At 36.7% G+C, this 15,390-nt stretch overlaps 2 protein-coding genes across 9 annotated transcripts in view; both read right to left on the bottom strand.

Moving 5' to 3' along the window:
* LOC127412498 (putative protein TPRXL) overlaps positions 1–5,862 on the bottom strand; it is a 48,534-nt gene extending 42,672 nt beyond the window's left edge. For 2 of the 5 annotated variants that reach the window (XM_051648954.1, XM_051648963.1), the window contains exons 1-2: positions 5,625–5,862; positions 1,424–1,468 (exon numbers count right to left, since the gene is read on the bottom strand). In XM_051648954.1, the coding sequence (XP_051504914.1) occupies positions 1,424–1,468; positions 5,625–5,679 (100 nt within the window). In that variant the 5' untranslated portion in view covers positions 5,680–5,862. The remainder of the gene's footprint in view (positions 1–1,423; positions 1,469–5,624) is intronic. The other 3 variants (XM_051648992.1, XM_051648973.1, XM_051648983.1) reach the window with 3 other exon arrangements.
* Positions 5,863–12,709: 6,847 nt separating this feature from the next.
* Positions 12,710–15,390, bottom strand: part of LOC127412439 (protein phosphatase 3 catalytic subunit alpha) — a 164,286-nt gene continuing 161,605 nt past the window's right edge. For all 4 annotated transcript variants that reach the window (XM_051648790.1, XM_051648810.1, XM_051648801.1 and 1 more), the window contains one exon: positions 12,710–14,547. In XM_051648790.1, coding sequence (XP_051504750.1) covers positions 14,348–14,547 — 200 coding nt within the window. In that variant the 3' untranslated portion in view covers positions 12,710–14,347. The remainder of the gene's footprint in view (positions 14,548–15,390) is intronic.

Here is a 15,390-nt window from a genome sequence, read left to right as displayed (position 1 = left end):
GAGTGGAAAATTTATTAGATGAGTGATGGCAAATCTGGCGTGCATGAATTTGGGGGGCGGAACTTCCAAAGGAGCAGTGAAGGGAGAGGTGTGTTTGTTTTGGCAGTGTTTCTCAGGAATCGCTGAGTGCACCTTTAAGCCTTGATGTTACTGGCATCTGAGCGTGGTATTCAACTGAATAACTCACCAAAAGTAGTGTGTGTGTGTGTGTGTATGTGTGTTATGTGACAATATAACATATTATTGTTACTTGTCTTTAATATGGCAGATTTATGTTCTATATCACACCCACTGGTCAGTATTACAGTACACTCCGATATTACTAACTTCTCTAATCTCTACATATCAACAGACTTGTAAAAAGCTGCATCCTGTTTCAGGCTTTGGCTCTCTGGGGGCTTGTGGGACCTTTCTGCTGTGCTGACATTTCCCGTCCGCCCCAAAACAGACTCTGCCCTCTGTCTGTCTGTGCTTGTGACCCTTTACTTGACTCTTGGCTTTTAACACTATTAGTGAAGGTAAGGCAGCTGGTGTCTACAGTACTGTCTGCTACACAGCACAGCATAAATATATAGTCTCATTCTTAAGTAAAATCTGGAGAGTGAGAGTACTAATAAAATCTCTTGTCATATTTAATGTATTGTGAATGTAATAAGCCAGGTAGAATGGATAATTTGTGTAGAAAAAGGAGAAAACATGAAAAGGACAAAGATTTGTTTGCCTTCGTCTCCAGGGTGTTGCCTTCAGTGTTTCAGTAGTGACAAGTAAACTGCTTGACTATTGAATAGAGATTCCAATGTCAGACACTTTTGTGGCTTTTTTGATTTAAAAGACATTTATGACAAATCCTTGAATAAGTTTGAGCGAAACATTTGTGGGAGCTGGTATCGTATTGTATCGTATCGTATCGTATCATGAGGCTATGCATCATATTGTATCATGAAATTTGTGTATCTTTATATGCTTAATTCTGAGCGGTTCATTGCAAAGAAGAGTTGGCAAAATCAGACATCACTAGATCTGCGATCATATTACTCCGGTTTATTGGTTTATTTTGAGTCGGAGTGTCAGGCACATCCGAGAACAAGTTATGATTGAGTACCTTGTAGATCTGTGTTGACTCGAGATGCGAACTGTTCCAAACGTTTCAGTCCGATTTGGTGAACTGTTCAACCAGTTCACTGAAAAGAACCAGTTCAAAAGAATGATTTGTTCACGAACCTGACATCATTACCTCTTTCACCACTGGGTGTTTGCCTATTAGCTTTACTCGCATGGATTTACATCTTAAATTAACTATGGGTGCATGAATGCATGAAACAGTAGCAAAGTCAACTTGGATTTAAGCCAACATTTTGAAACAGAATATATAATAGGGGGAAAACAGTTTTGGTGATCTGTGACAGACTGTCAACCAACTCACCTTCAGGGGATGCAGAACTAGGCTCAAACGTACTTGCACCTGAAACTGCATTAAACAGATATAAACCAAGTTTTATGGTCAATGGCACCATTAGTTGAACATATTCATATGCTAAACTTAGTAGCAAACCTACTTCAACAGTAGCAAGCGTACTTAAACAGAGGCAGAATTTTCGTTGTGAGCATATTCACTCACCGACCACTTTATTAGGTACACCTGTACACCTACTTATTCATGCGATTTAGCCAATCATGTGACAGCAGTGCAATGCATAAAATCATGCAGATACGTGTCAGGAGCATCAGTTAATGTTCACATCAGAATATCTCATTGATTTAGAATGTGGCATGATTTTTGGTGCCAGGCGGTCTGGTTTGAGTATTTCTGTAACTGCTGATCTCCTGGTATTTTCACAGTCTCAAGAAGTTTACTCAGAATGGGGCCAAAAACAAAAAACATCCAGTGAGTGGCAGTTCTGTGGACAGGAACGCCTTGTTGATGAGAGAGGTTATTGGAGAATGGCCAGACTGGTTCCAGCTGACAGAAAGGCTACGTAAACTCAGATAACCACTCATCATATGACATCATATGCCATTGCCTGAACCTTGGATTTAGGATAGACCTCACTGAAATTACTGGCCGGTTGAACTGTGATGCACCTCATTGATCTCTGCCTGCATCACTACGGTCTAATGATGTACTTACACTCTTATAATGTAATACATAGACTATCATTTAATTACCAACAAAAGCCTTCATCAGCCAGCTAACAAGGAAAATGCATCTATGTGAACTTCTACAGTTAATCCAGGATGGACTTCAAAGACATTAGTCATTAATCTTACAGTTCATACAAAATATTTGTTTAAACACTGACCCTTAACACTTACTTAGTTTAATAAGTTTAAACCATGACTTGCACTATACATAAGTAATATTGGCATTATATTCATGATGTTAGCCAGAGGGGAACTGGCCCCCACAGTGAGCCTGGTTTCTCCCAAGGTTATTTTTCTCCATTAACCAACATCTTATGGAGTTTTGTGTTCCTTGCCACAGTCGCCTTCAGCTTGCTCACTGGGGTTCTAAATACAATTATTATTTAATTAAATATTTTTAAACACAATTCACAATCATATTTTTATCAAACTACACAATAATGACTCTAAGACATTGTAGATATTACAGTTTCATTTTCTGTTAATGCATGATTTTCTGTAAAGCTGCTTTGAAACAATATGTGTTGTAAAAATAAATGAATTAAGTATAAATTAAGTCTTGATGTTACCAGCATCTGAGCATGTTATTCAACTGAATAACTCGCCAAAAGTAGTGTGTGTTATATGACAATATAACATTGTTGCTTGTCTTTAATATGGCAGATTTATATTCTATATCACACCCACTGGTCAGTATTACAGTACTCTCCAATGTTACTATCTTCTCTAATCTCTACATATCAACAGACTTGTAAAAAGCTGCATCCTGTTTCAGGCTTTGGCTCTCTGGGGGCTTGTGGGACCTTTCTGCTGTGCTGACATTTCCCATCCGCCCCAAAACAGACTCTGCCCTCTGTCTGTCTGTGCTTGTGACCCTTTACTTGACTCTTGGCTTTTAACACTATTAGTGAAGGTAAGGCAGCTGGTGTCTACAGTACTGTCTGCTACACAGCACAGCATAAATATATAGTCTCATTCTTAAGTAAAATCTGGAGAGTGAGAGTACTAATAAAATCTCTTGTCATATTTAATGTATTGTGAATGTAATAAGCCAGGTAGAATGGATAATTTGTGCAGAAAAAGGAGAAAACATGAAAAGGACAAAGATTTGTTTGCCTTCGTCTCCAGGGTGTTGCCTTCAGTGTTTCAGTAGTGACAAGTAAACTGCTTGACTATTGAATAGAGATTCCAATGCAATCATCTCACTGTCAACCACAAATATAGAGAAATGAGGGCATTTAATGTTGTATCCTAGACAGTGCTCGAATTAAATCAAGTGTTAAGGGGGGTTAGTCTCACAATATACAACTTATACAAAATATACAATATATTTATTTGATCATAATATGCATAACTATATACTATTTATTAAAAACAGGCTTACATAAAAGAACAGTATTTTGTGTTGATAAAGAATAAAAAAAATATATACATTTTCAGTCCAGTGTTATATAACAAAGAGAGATAAGCTACTATTCTTCTTTTAAATGGCTTACTCCAAGTAATACTGAATTTAGAGGGTGACAAAGCAGCAGACTCAAAAGGGCAACTATGGCAAATATACCAGGGGACTACGTATAAGGCACTTGAAGACCCGTAAAAGCATGTGACTTCAAAATACATTGAAATGTCTCAAAAACTGCAGAAAATAATCAGATGGCTTCCAGACTCACTAAGATTTCACAGTATTACTGTTTTTACTGTATTTTGGATCAAATCAATGCAGGCTTGGTGAGCAGAAGAGACTTTTGAACTTTTGAACAGTAGTGTACATTCAACAGAATAATTCTAGCATTATTTACAATGTAGTATTTACTACCCTAAAAACAACTGGATGATTGATGTGACACATTGTGATAATAATGTTTGTTCCAAAAGACTTGTTTAAATGCATGAAACTAGTTTATTAGATATTAAAAATAGAAATTGTGTTAGTGTTGGTGGGGATTTTTCAGCGAGTTCAGTGCAGTTACCTCAGTAGGTGGCGGCAAGGGACTGTTATGAGTGAGTCAGTTAGCAGACTTTTCAACTATTCCAGTCAAAAAGTCTGCTTTATTCAGGTACAAACAATGCTATGGTTATCAATATGTCAATCATTGATATTTCAAGAGTGAATCCCGCATTTATATGCAGATGTAATTCCCGAAACTTTGCAGCGTGTACGTGGCCGTTGATCCTCCTCTTAGCAGCATGAAAAACAAGTTTCATACAAATTCTGAATGGATTATATATAGCATAGAAAGCGCACAACGAGCGCTCCCTTTATAATCACTAAAAAGCTGTCACTCATCTTCATCGCAATCTCTAGCACCCCCGTAGAACCAGGCCTGTTAATAATGAAAAATGAGTAAGCCGAAATGTTTCCAATTTATGCAAGGAATACAAAAGCCCCGACATGGAATGGATAGATATAGCAGAAAGATATAGAGAGAGAAAATTACCTCTCAAAAAAGTCAGTAAGAAGCTTTCTCTTCCAGATTGTGAATAGAGGTATATTATTCTCCATTTTTTAGCTAAAGTTAGCTTCACCAGAGCGGCGCCAAGCAAGCAGTCATGTCAACGATGTCATGCGCATAACGGTCTTGTGGATGTGGGGCGGGGCGTTTACATTTTATAGAGACATGATAACTAGCCTATAAACAAACTTAATATAAATTATTGTAAATAATTAATTCACGAAATTTACCGTATCCACTGCATGAATTTAATCCGATTTGTCATTATTATTTTTACTAAAATATACGTATCTTGGGGACCCCCCTAACTCTATTTTTTACTTCTTATGGGGGATCCTGGGCCCCCCCTCAATTCGAGCACTGATACTAGATACAAAGCTTGACTCTGACTAAATGAGTAAAACTGTCTATTTTCTTACTGTGTGATACTGCCATATTCAAACATACAGCAAGTCAACCTTCAGAAATCAGTTTCCTTTTTTAAACGTAAAAAAAGAAGAAAAAAGAAACATGTTACATGTTCTCCACAAATATCTTTGATAATAAAGTATGACTACAGCATTTGAAATACTCTAATGCTCTAATCACAGTTCTGTGCATGTTTCTACAAAGGTAAGACTGATTTAGGCCTGAGAAATAAGATACAGATTATTTAAAAGTTAATTAAGTGAGAAGGTTTAATTAAGATCTAACCCAAATACAAACTAACAAAGAAAATATAACACAAAATAATAAAAAAAACAAAAACAAAAAAAAAAAAATCTACATAAAATCTAAAATGTAAGCTAATACATATTAAACAGTGGCTAATGTTCAGGTAAAACTCCCACTCAGGATTTAGCACAATATATTATATAAAAATCTGTATTATATAGTATATCAAATTTTTCGCAATTTTGACCATCATTCTGAGACATCATGCACACATCATCATATAAAGAGGCATCATCAAATTTAAAACACTCCTTGCCACCTCAAAACAACCACTAAACTTATGGCATGCTATTAAGGAAAAGCATATTTCACCTGTCCTTAGAAGGAGGATACAGGAAAAGATGAAGACTGCAATCCTTTTATCCATGGCACAGTTCTTCTTTTATGGCAAAAAAAACAAACAAAACAACAACAACAACAACAACAACAACAAAAAACAGGAAAGCCTGTTGCTTCAGAGCAGAGCAACAAAGTGGTGAGAAGGAGATGTGCTTGTATCCAGCCACTCCAGTGCTTATTTTAGCACTTCCCACAGACAAAGAAGTACAGGAAGCACTGTGGCTTTTACAGAGGGTGGAGGACTGGGGACTGAGAGAGGTGGTACAGCTGTGGGACTGGGTAGTGTTTGAGGAGTGGTGTTCAGCTAAGTGGTGAATGTTTTTATTTTTTATACAGGAACTCCTTTATAAGCCTGTATTAGTGTTTCCTGCTCTAGCCACCAACCTGTATTCTCTGAAAGTGAGAACCTGTGATTCAAAGCATAAAGTGCTTTTTCTGTACATTTTCTGGTTTCCTACTGCTATATTGATATACTGTACACTGTGTTAGAATAAAGTAAGCTACAGGTGTGCCAAGCAGACACCAAGTCTTAATGAAGTAGTCAGTGATGGAGTTCTGTTGCTCAGAACACACAGCACAGACATCAGTGTTTCTTTTGAAGGTGCCAATAAACACTATTCGCCACACTGAACCTTATTTGCATGTCATCTGTCTACATCTTTGCTTTCTAAAGGTGATGCCCTATAGCTTAATAGGCAGAGTCAGCTATAAATAAGCTGTGTGTTGGTTAATTTCTTCGAAATGTGCAAACACTGTGGCTCGGTGGTGCTATACTAACACAGTGGTGGTGTAGTGGGCTAAAGCACATAACTGGTAATCAGAAGGTTGCTGGTTCAATCCCCACAGCCATCACCATTGTGTCCTTGAGCAAGGTACTTAACTCCAGGGGGATTGTCCTTGTAATAAGTGCACTGTAAGTCACTTTGGATAAAAGCATCTGCCAAATGCATAAATGTAAATGTAAACATTGCTGTGTGTTTAGGGTCAGGTTTGGGTGGTAAGCATAGGCCAGTTTGCCCCTACTGATAAATGAAGTTAACTACACCATTCTGGAGACAAAAGCATCTTTCTCCAATGACGGAAAATGAAGCAGTGTATTCTGATCAAATTTTATATTTTTGCAAGCAACATATAGGCCCATATGAGCTATTCTCATATATCATATATATATATATATAAAGAAGAATTCAGATATTGGATATTTCATAAGAAGATTATGATCAAAGGCCTGGGTAGCTCAGTGAGTAAAGACGCTGACTACCAACCCTGGAGTCGTGAGTTCGAATCCAGGGTGTGCTGAGTGACTCCAGCCAGGTCTCCTAAGCAACCAAATTGGCCTAGTTGCTATGGAGGGTACAGTCACATGGGGTAACCTCCTCGTGGTTGCTTTAATGTGGTTCGCTCTCGGTGGGGCGCGTGGTGAGTTGTGCGTGGATGCCATGGAGAATAGTGTGAAGCCCCCACATGTGCTTTGTATCCGTGGTAACATGCTCAAAAAGCCACGTGATAAGATGCATGGATTGATGATCTCAGACTTGGAGGCAACTGAGATTCGTCCTCTGCCACCCAGATTGAGGCGAGTCACTACGCCACCACGAGGACTTAAGAGCGCATTGGGTATTGGGCATTCCAAATTGAAAAAAAAAAAAGAAAAGAGAATATGTTATGATCTATTTAAACCCAAGACAATAATTGAGATAATAATAAGCTAAATATAAATGTATAGAGTAGTTTCTATTAGGAGGTCGCTGTCCCAAACCTAATCGCTAAATTTCAATTTATGAAAATAATACTTAAAGAGATAGTTCACCCAAAAATAAAAAACATTTCCCATCATTTACTCACCTTCATGCCAACCCAGATGTGTATACCTTTCTTTCTTCAGCAGAACACAAATTAAGATTTTTAGAAGAATATCTCAGCTCTGTCCACACACATACACAAAACAGTTTGCACAATAATTTTAATTAACTATACATTTTGCACACTGTATAGTTCTTTATACTCTGTACAGTTCTGAATATTTTGCATATTTTCTACTATATTTTATTTCTTTATAGTCTACTATATTTTATTCTATTTTTTTATAATTATGTGGGTGTATGTCCTTAGTTCGTTGTTGGTTCTGTTTGTTGCTGCACTGTGGGACGAGGAACTAAGAAAAACATTTCACTACATTACATCACATGTACACTGGTGGCCAAAAGTTTAGAATAATGTACAGATTTTGTTGTTTCAGAAAGGAAATTGGTACATAAATTCACCAAAGTGGCATTCAACTGATCACAAAGTATAGTCAGAACATTACTGATGTAAAAAAACAGCCCCATCACTATTTGAAAAAAGTCATTTTTTATCAAATCTAGACAGGCCCCATTTCGAGCAGCCAACACAAACACAGTTGAAAGCTTTTTGGTTCATTAAATGAAGATTAACATTGTCTTTGTGTTTGCTTTTGAGTTGCCACAGTATGCAATAGACTGGCATGTCTTAAAGTCAATATTAGTTCAAAAATGGCAAAAAAGAAACACCTTTCTCTAGAAACTCATCAGTCAATCATTGTTTTGAGGAATGAAGGCTATACAATGCTTGAAATTGCCAAAAAACTGAAGATTTCATATAAAGGTGTACACTACAGTCTTCAAAGACAAAGGACAACTGGCTCTAACAAGGACAGAAAGAGATGTGGAAGGCCAGATGTTCAACTAAACAAGAGGATAAGTACATCAGAGTCTCTAGTTTGAGATATAGACACCTCACATGTCCTCAGCTGACAGCTTCATTGAATTCTACCCACTCAACACCAGTTTCATGTACAACAGTAAGAAAAAGCCACTTTTGAAACAGAAAAACAAAAATAAAAGGTTAGAGTGGACAAAGAAACACAGACATTGGACAACAGATAATTGGAAAAGAGTGTTATGATCTTAACCCCATTGAGCTTTTGTGGGATCAGCTAGACTGTAAGGTGCGTGAGAAGTGCCCGAAGAGACAGCCACATCTATGGCAAGTGCTACAGGAAGTGTGGGGTAAAATGTCACCTGAGTATCTGGACAAACTGACAGCTAGAATGCCAAGGATCTGCAAAGCTGTCATTGCTGCACGTGGAGCATTTTCTTGATGAGAACTCTTTGAAGTAGTTTAAGAAGTTCTGAACATTTTTTTCAGAACTGATTCAAATGTTCATTGGTTGCTGCCATGTGTCAGCTGTCCAATGGCATTTTTTAACTCGATTGTCAAATGGAAAAAGTAAAGCCAATGTAAAACAAAAAAGAAAAGCCATTGGCAAATAGATTAAGAAAAGCAACTGGCAAATGAATGAAGAAAAGCAATTGCCAAATGCTTTTTAAAATGACTTATTTATGTGTTATGATATTGTTACATTTAATTGCATTTTAAACATGAATTAAATACATGATTTAGTAATGCACAATTTTAGTGTTAAATAAAATAACATTTTAAACGTGAATTAAATAAATAGATTTAAAATATGTCTATTTATTTGTCCATTTATAAATTGGTTTATTTATCCACATATTTATTTTCAAATGAATAGGTTGATCATTTATATTTTCATTCTTTTTTAATTGGTACTCCGTGGCTTCCATACTCTGTTGCCTTTTACATCACTGCTCAGGATAGTCGTTAGGGAAGACACGGGTAGCATCCTGACCAGCCAGACAGAAAAACACTGGCTCAAACAATGACATGACTTTAGGGCAAAACTATCTGTTTGACCAATGGACCACTGGAAAATGGGGGAGTGTTGGGAAGCCTGTTTGAAAATAGTAAATGTTTTTTTAATTTTTTTTTATTATTATTACGTTTTGTGATGTTAGTTGTGCGGAAATTACACACTTCAACTTTGGTGCTGGTGAACAATAGTGGCTTTCACACATACAGCTTTTACTGGAAAATAAACTGCATTTTTTTCAGCTTAGAGGTCATGAGTGAACAGGACACGTTGAGAAATACCGGTAAACCAGCACTGGCAATTTCCTGGAATGAGAAGTTGTAACATTACCAGAAAAGTTACGTTTTTATGCTGTGTGTGAACAAAGCCATAAGATTAATAGTTTAAGCATGTACGAGGTCTGAGCACACTGACATAAAGAGTCTTCTTTTGAGATTCATCAAGCTCTGACGGAGGAACGGATTTACTCCGCGTCAGTTAAACGCCTGTGACTCTGGAGTAAAAAAATCAACATGGTCTCATTGAACCCCGGTACTCAAACAAAATTTTTGCATGTGCCCCCTTCTACATATCGCAGTAGTTTTCTGGTAAAAATAAACAATATTCTGCAACAACAATGTTCAATAATCAAAACAAGCAAGTACAACCCTCACATTATTTACACCATGATCAATGGAAACATGGGTAAATGCTTCATGCTGCAACCCCCCAATGTTCAAGCCAAATCTATGCCATTGAAAAGCTTATGGTTCAATCCAGTGGCAGGTGTCGCTTTAGTCTGTTTAGTGTGTGAGAGAACAATTTGTTAGCCATTCTGCCTAGCTAATGGCACAATGTTCCATCACCATGTTGCCAAGAATTCATTACTTCCTACCCTAATGAAGGGAAAAGAAAACAGAGAACTCAGCTGCACCTCTATTGTTTAAAGATGCAATGGAATATCAACAACAATGTTTTTAAAAGTGTTTCTAAGGAGAGGTAAAGCACAAGAAATTGAAATGTATCAGCGTTTGCACTCTGCAAATTTCAGGAAATCTCTGCTCCCAGGTGGTAAAGACAATGTGTCCAGTGTCCAAAATCCAGGGAATTTGCAGGTCCCTGTTAAACAAAGCAGTTGCTGTGAGGGCAATACGAATATGGGCAGGAGATACTGCCTCACAGAGTGCGTAGTGTTTGTGTGAGGGGCTTATCACATTAACACAGCAGCACAGGAACCTTCATGTCACAGTGGAATAGCTCTCACAGTGTGTGTGGGAGAGACAGGATGAAGGACATAACTGAAAACACATAGATGCAAATCACAGCTTCAGTCTTCTCTCGTTAGAACAGCTAATTGCTTGCTTTAATAGGAAGAATGCTCTTGCCCCCTTGATTGTAATGTGTTGGGGCATCTGCTTTTTAAAAAAATTTTTTTTATAACCCATTACTGGATATCCACTACAAGCAAACTAAATAATTTAAAGGGATAGTTCACCCAAAATGAAAATTCCCTTACAATTTACTCACCCTAATGCTATTCCAGATGTGTATGACTTTCTTTCTTCTGCTAAACACAAATGGAGATTTTTAGAAGAATATTTCAGCTCTGTAGGTGCATTTAATGCAAGTGAATGGTTGCCAGAAATGTTAAGGTCAAAAATGTATATAAAGGCAGCATAAAAGTAATCCATATTACTCCAGTGGTTTAATCTATACCTTCAGAAGCGATATGATAGGTGTAGGTGAGAATTAGATCAATATTTAATTCCTTTCTTACTATAAATTCACCTCCCTGCCCTGTAGGTGGTGATATGCACAAAGAATGTGAATTGCCGAAAACAAAAGAAGAATGTGGAAGTGAAAATAAAGATTTTATAGTAAAAAAGGACTTAAATATTGATCTGTTTCTTACCCACACCTATCACATCGCTTCTGAAGATATGGATTTAACCACTGAATTCGTGTTGATTAATTTTATGCTGACTTTTTGTGGCTTCAAAGTTCTGGCTACCATTCACTTGCATTATGAGGACCTACAGAATGGAAATATTCTTCTAAAAATCTTTGTTTATGTTCAGCAGAAGAAAAAAAAGTCACACATCTGACATGGCTTGAGAGTGAGTAAATGATGAGAGAATTTTCATTTTTTGGTGAACTATCCGTTTTGGGAAGACTTCTTACCAAAGCTTTGATTCATTCTATCTTATCCCAAAACAGGATGTGAGAATCTTTTTCCTTCCTTCTCTATTGTGTATACACAAGAAGAGGCTAAAGGAAATTCTATGATCAGCTTTGCAGTTCTGTTAGTGTTCTGATCTTCTGACCAGCCTGAAGGTCCATGTTCATAGGAAGCAAATAACAATGTTAAAAATCTACAAGATAACATAGAAATCTCATTACAAGTCTATTAATCCCAAATGTACTATATTTTGGTCCCCAAAACAGATCTGATCTGGGTTCTTCTGAAATCAGTTGGACGTTAATACAATAAAATGTGGTGCTTTTTTAACAGATTTTAAACGAACATTTTTGACCCAATGGCTGTATAGAAAAGTTACACTGATGATCAAACTCATAAACTGCTCTAGACTTGTTATATTATTTGAATCAGGGAAGGCCACATGCATATCATCTAGAATATTTCCATCTTGACATGAACAATTTTCAGAGAGATGGGAGAACAACAATTCAAGGTCAGGTTCTCATGAACCCTATATTAAAGGGCTTAATTAAAGGGCTTACTTGATCCCATGTATTATAATACATATTTTAATGACAAAAACTGATATCACATTCACTGGTTACCTTCAAGAGTTGTTTTTAAAGGAAACACTCCACTACCTGTTTCATTAAGTTCCTTTCCACCTATTTTACAAAGTTGTTTTCATAATGCCCTGAAATATTTCCCAGATTTTTATCAAATAATTTCATCAACTTCATGTCCACAGTAGGAAACACCTTAAGATGATGATGCTGCCAAGTTCTCATTTCCTATTTGGTTATTACTGGTACAATCTTCATTGCCTCTAAGCATTTCAGACAAACACTTTCTGTGGCTACTTCTGATTTAGTAGATGCAAAATCAATCATGAATGCCTTTGAGACAAACTACGTGAGAAGCACTCTTTCCAGACATGATAGTAGAAAAATCTTCTTTTGGCTGGAACCTCAAACTAATAATAATTCAGCACTTTCATTTAAATAATTCAGTCATTTTTTCAAGGATAAAATCCACAAAATATTTCAGTATATACAGATCATGGGAATGTTTTTATGGTAAAGATTCAGAGGAATTCTAGATTGTACTCCACAATGATATGAGAACGTTTCTGTTCATGCCTACTCAATAAACACATGCCTTTGATTACAAAAAACTTGACAAGTCTGAATTTCATGCACATTTTTATTGAACAGTAATATAAAATACCTTTTCATAGTAGCGAGTGCATGCGTCATCTGCCAACAGTTTGGAAGTTAAATTATAAAAGCAAGGCTTCATTTTGTGTAGTGAATTACTTGGGCACTTAAGCAGTTGTTTAAAAAAAACAAAACATCGATGGAGGTTTTTTTCTGTATTTTGTTTTTCGTAAAGTATTTCGCAATAATAAACTGATATACAAAGCAGAATTAATAATAATTAATAATAATAATAATATACAAATTACACTTTTTGTCTGTGGCACCTTTACAAATAGAAAAAAAAAGAGAAATCTAATCCTTGTATGACACTAACAGCTATCATGCATTTTGAGTTTGACATTAGAGAACCACAAACTTATTTCACATGAACACCTAAACATGCTAAATCAGACAATTGGTGTACTTACAAGCAAGTTTGTTTAAAACATGATTCCTCATCATCCAATATTAATAGCAGATGCTTTGATTACAAAACCAGTTAAAGGCTTTAAGCTTTTCCAAGTGTTTTAGCAAAGAATGGTGGTAGATTTCCAGGATTTGTCCACTAAACACAGTACAGGTAAAAACTGGCTTGGCAGCCAAGGTTATTCAACATCCTTAGTTACATCTTATAAAACATGCATAGGCAGATGCTTTCCATGAATCACTTTTTTCTTTCTTTCTCTTCCTCCTCCTCTCTTTCTTTCTTTACAGAATATAGGTGCTTTATATATAATTTTTTGTTTGTTCGCAATATTTGAAAAGAGAAACACTCACAGAATTTCCAGCAAGCCACAATAATTCTACCCCCACCCCGCCCAAATAAAACAAAATACATGTATGCAAATGATAAATGTAAATTCCAGTTTTAAACTCCAAGAAAATCCCTATATATCAAGCTAGCTTGCAATTATACAGAAAGTAGGATCCAAGCACACACACCAAAGAAACCTGAGGTAAGCATAATCTGTACAAAACGTTCAATTTTTGGCATTATAACAATGTTGCAACATTCTTTTAAGACTGCCTAATTTACTCTAGAGCTAGTTTATAAGAGTAGCAAAAAAAGGTATCAATAAATAGTCCTTACTTAGTTTGTACACCCTTTTTATTTTAAAAACTTTTTTTTTTACGTTCTGTCCATTTTTAGTGCTGTATTTTTGTAAACTTACAATAGTTAGTAAGAAGTTAGACACTCAAAAAAAAGAGAAACAAACAAATATCTTATATCCAGTAAGTAAAGGCTTTTTCACATATGATCTCTCAGTTGCCTGCTGTAATTCCCTACACCAAAACCAAGATCATCCCCCCTCCCAAATTATTCAGAAACGAGTAAACCGGCAAGAACTTGTCATGGTTTTTACAAGCAAAAAAAAAAAAAAAAAAAAAAAAAAAAGAAAGAAACTTTTAAAGGCATGTCCAAAGACTAGTGAGTGTCACTCTAAATTATGTTTGAATGCTGCTCTCCTTCCTTCTTTTATCTCTCCTGTCCTTTTCCCTTTCTCCTTTCCTCTTACTCTACATTCCAAATCCTTCCTTTCCCTCCATCAACTATGGCATGGAAAAAGAGAGGGAGGGGCTTAATCGCTGCGACCATGCGGCAACATGCTGGAGCCATGCAGGATCACTGTATGTTGCCACTCCCGCTGCTTGCCTTGCCCTCGGTGCCATTGGTCTCGGACGACAGTGCCTTATTGAGAGAGTTTAGGCTGGCGTCACAGGGCATGGTGTCTCGGCGAGGGGGCATTCGCTCGTTTATGCGGTCCAGCCCTTTAGCTTCCTCAAAGCTGCTGATTTTGTGCTGGGGTGAGAAGCCTTTGATTGCTGGGTAGAAAGAGAGAAAGATGGTATAACAAGCAGTTAATCAACAGGTATACACACTTTAGTTTGTAATTTCACTGTTTGAAGTTCACAAAGTAAAGTTTGATAGCAATAATTAGTAATCTTATGGCACAAGGTTTGATGTACCACTTAAGCAAACTTGCAATTCTCTTACAAATTACCCTGCTGAAAAACAAACACACATTTTAAACCAGTGTAAGCTGTTTTGATGATCTTAGCTGGTTTAGGCAGGTCTAGCTGGTCTCACAGTTTGGTCTTCAGATAGTTTCCGACCTGACCAAGCTTGTGAACATCTGGTTTAGCTGGTTGGCCAAAACCTCTATAAAACCAGCAAACAGACTAGCCACACCATGTTGAGAGACCAGCAATCCAGCTAAGGCTAGCTTAAGCTTTTTTTTTTTTTCAGCAGGGCAAACAAGAATGAAATGAGAGGTGTGATATGCTCTAACTCAACACTCAGTAAACACTGATTCAGCAAATGCCTCATGAATCTTAAAATCCTTATTAAGTAGTATCTATCATTGAGCGCGTTTACATGCACACCAATATGCTGATAACCCTGAAAAATTAGCCAGCTTATTTAAAAAATCCGACAAAGCAAGAAAAATTTGTTTACGTGAGATTAGAAATAATAAGAGTTATTCTCTGTTTTTGACATCAAACCGTGAAGATGCGTGCGCACAACACCTGTGCACATTGGATCAGCAGGTAAGAATGGTGTTAAAAGTGTTTATATGCAAAACAAAATTAGGGTAATGGGCAAAAGTCAACGTGTTCTGATTTTTTTCTTAAACTGTTTATGACCTTAGCCCTTTAATGGACAAC

Source organism: Myxocyprinus asiaticus, chromosome 2 (assembly GCF_019703515.2).
Source record: "Myxocyprinus asiaticus isolate MX2 ecotype Aquarium Trade chromosome 2, UBuf_Myxa_2, whole genome shotgun sequence".
Taxonomy (NCBI): domain Eukaryota; kingdom Metazoa; phylum Chordata; class Actinopteri; order Cypriniformes; family Catostomidae; genus Myxocyprinus; species Myxocyprinus asiaticus.
The sequence above is the reverse complement of the archived record's forward strand: the minus strand, read 5'-3'. Positions and strand labels throughout refer to the sequence as shown.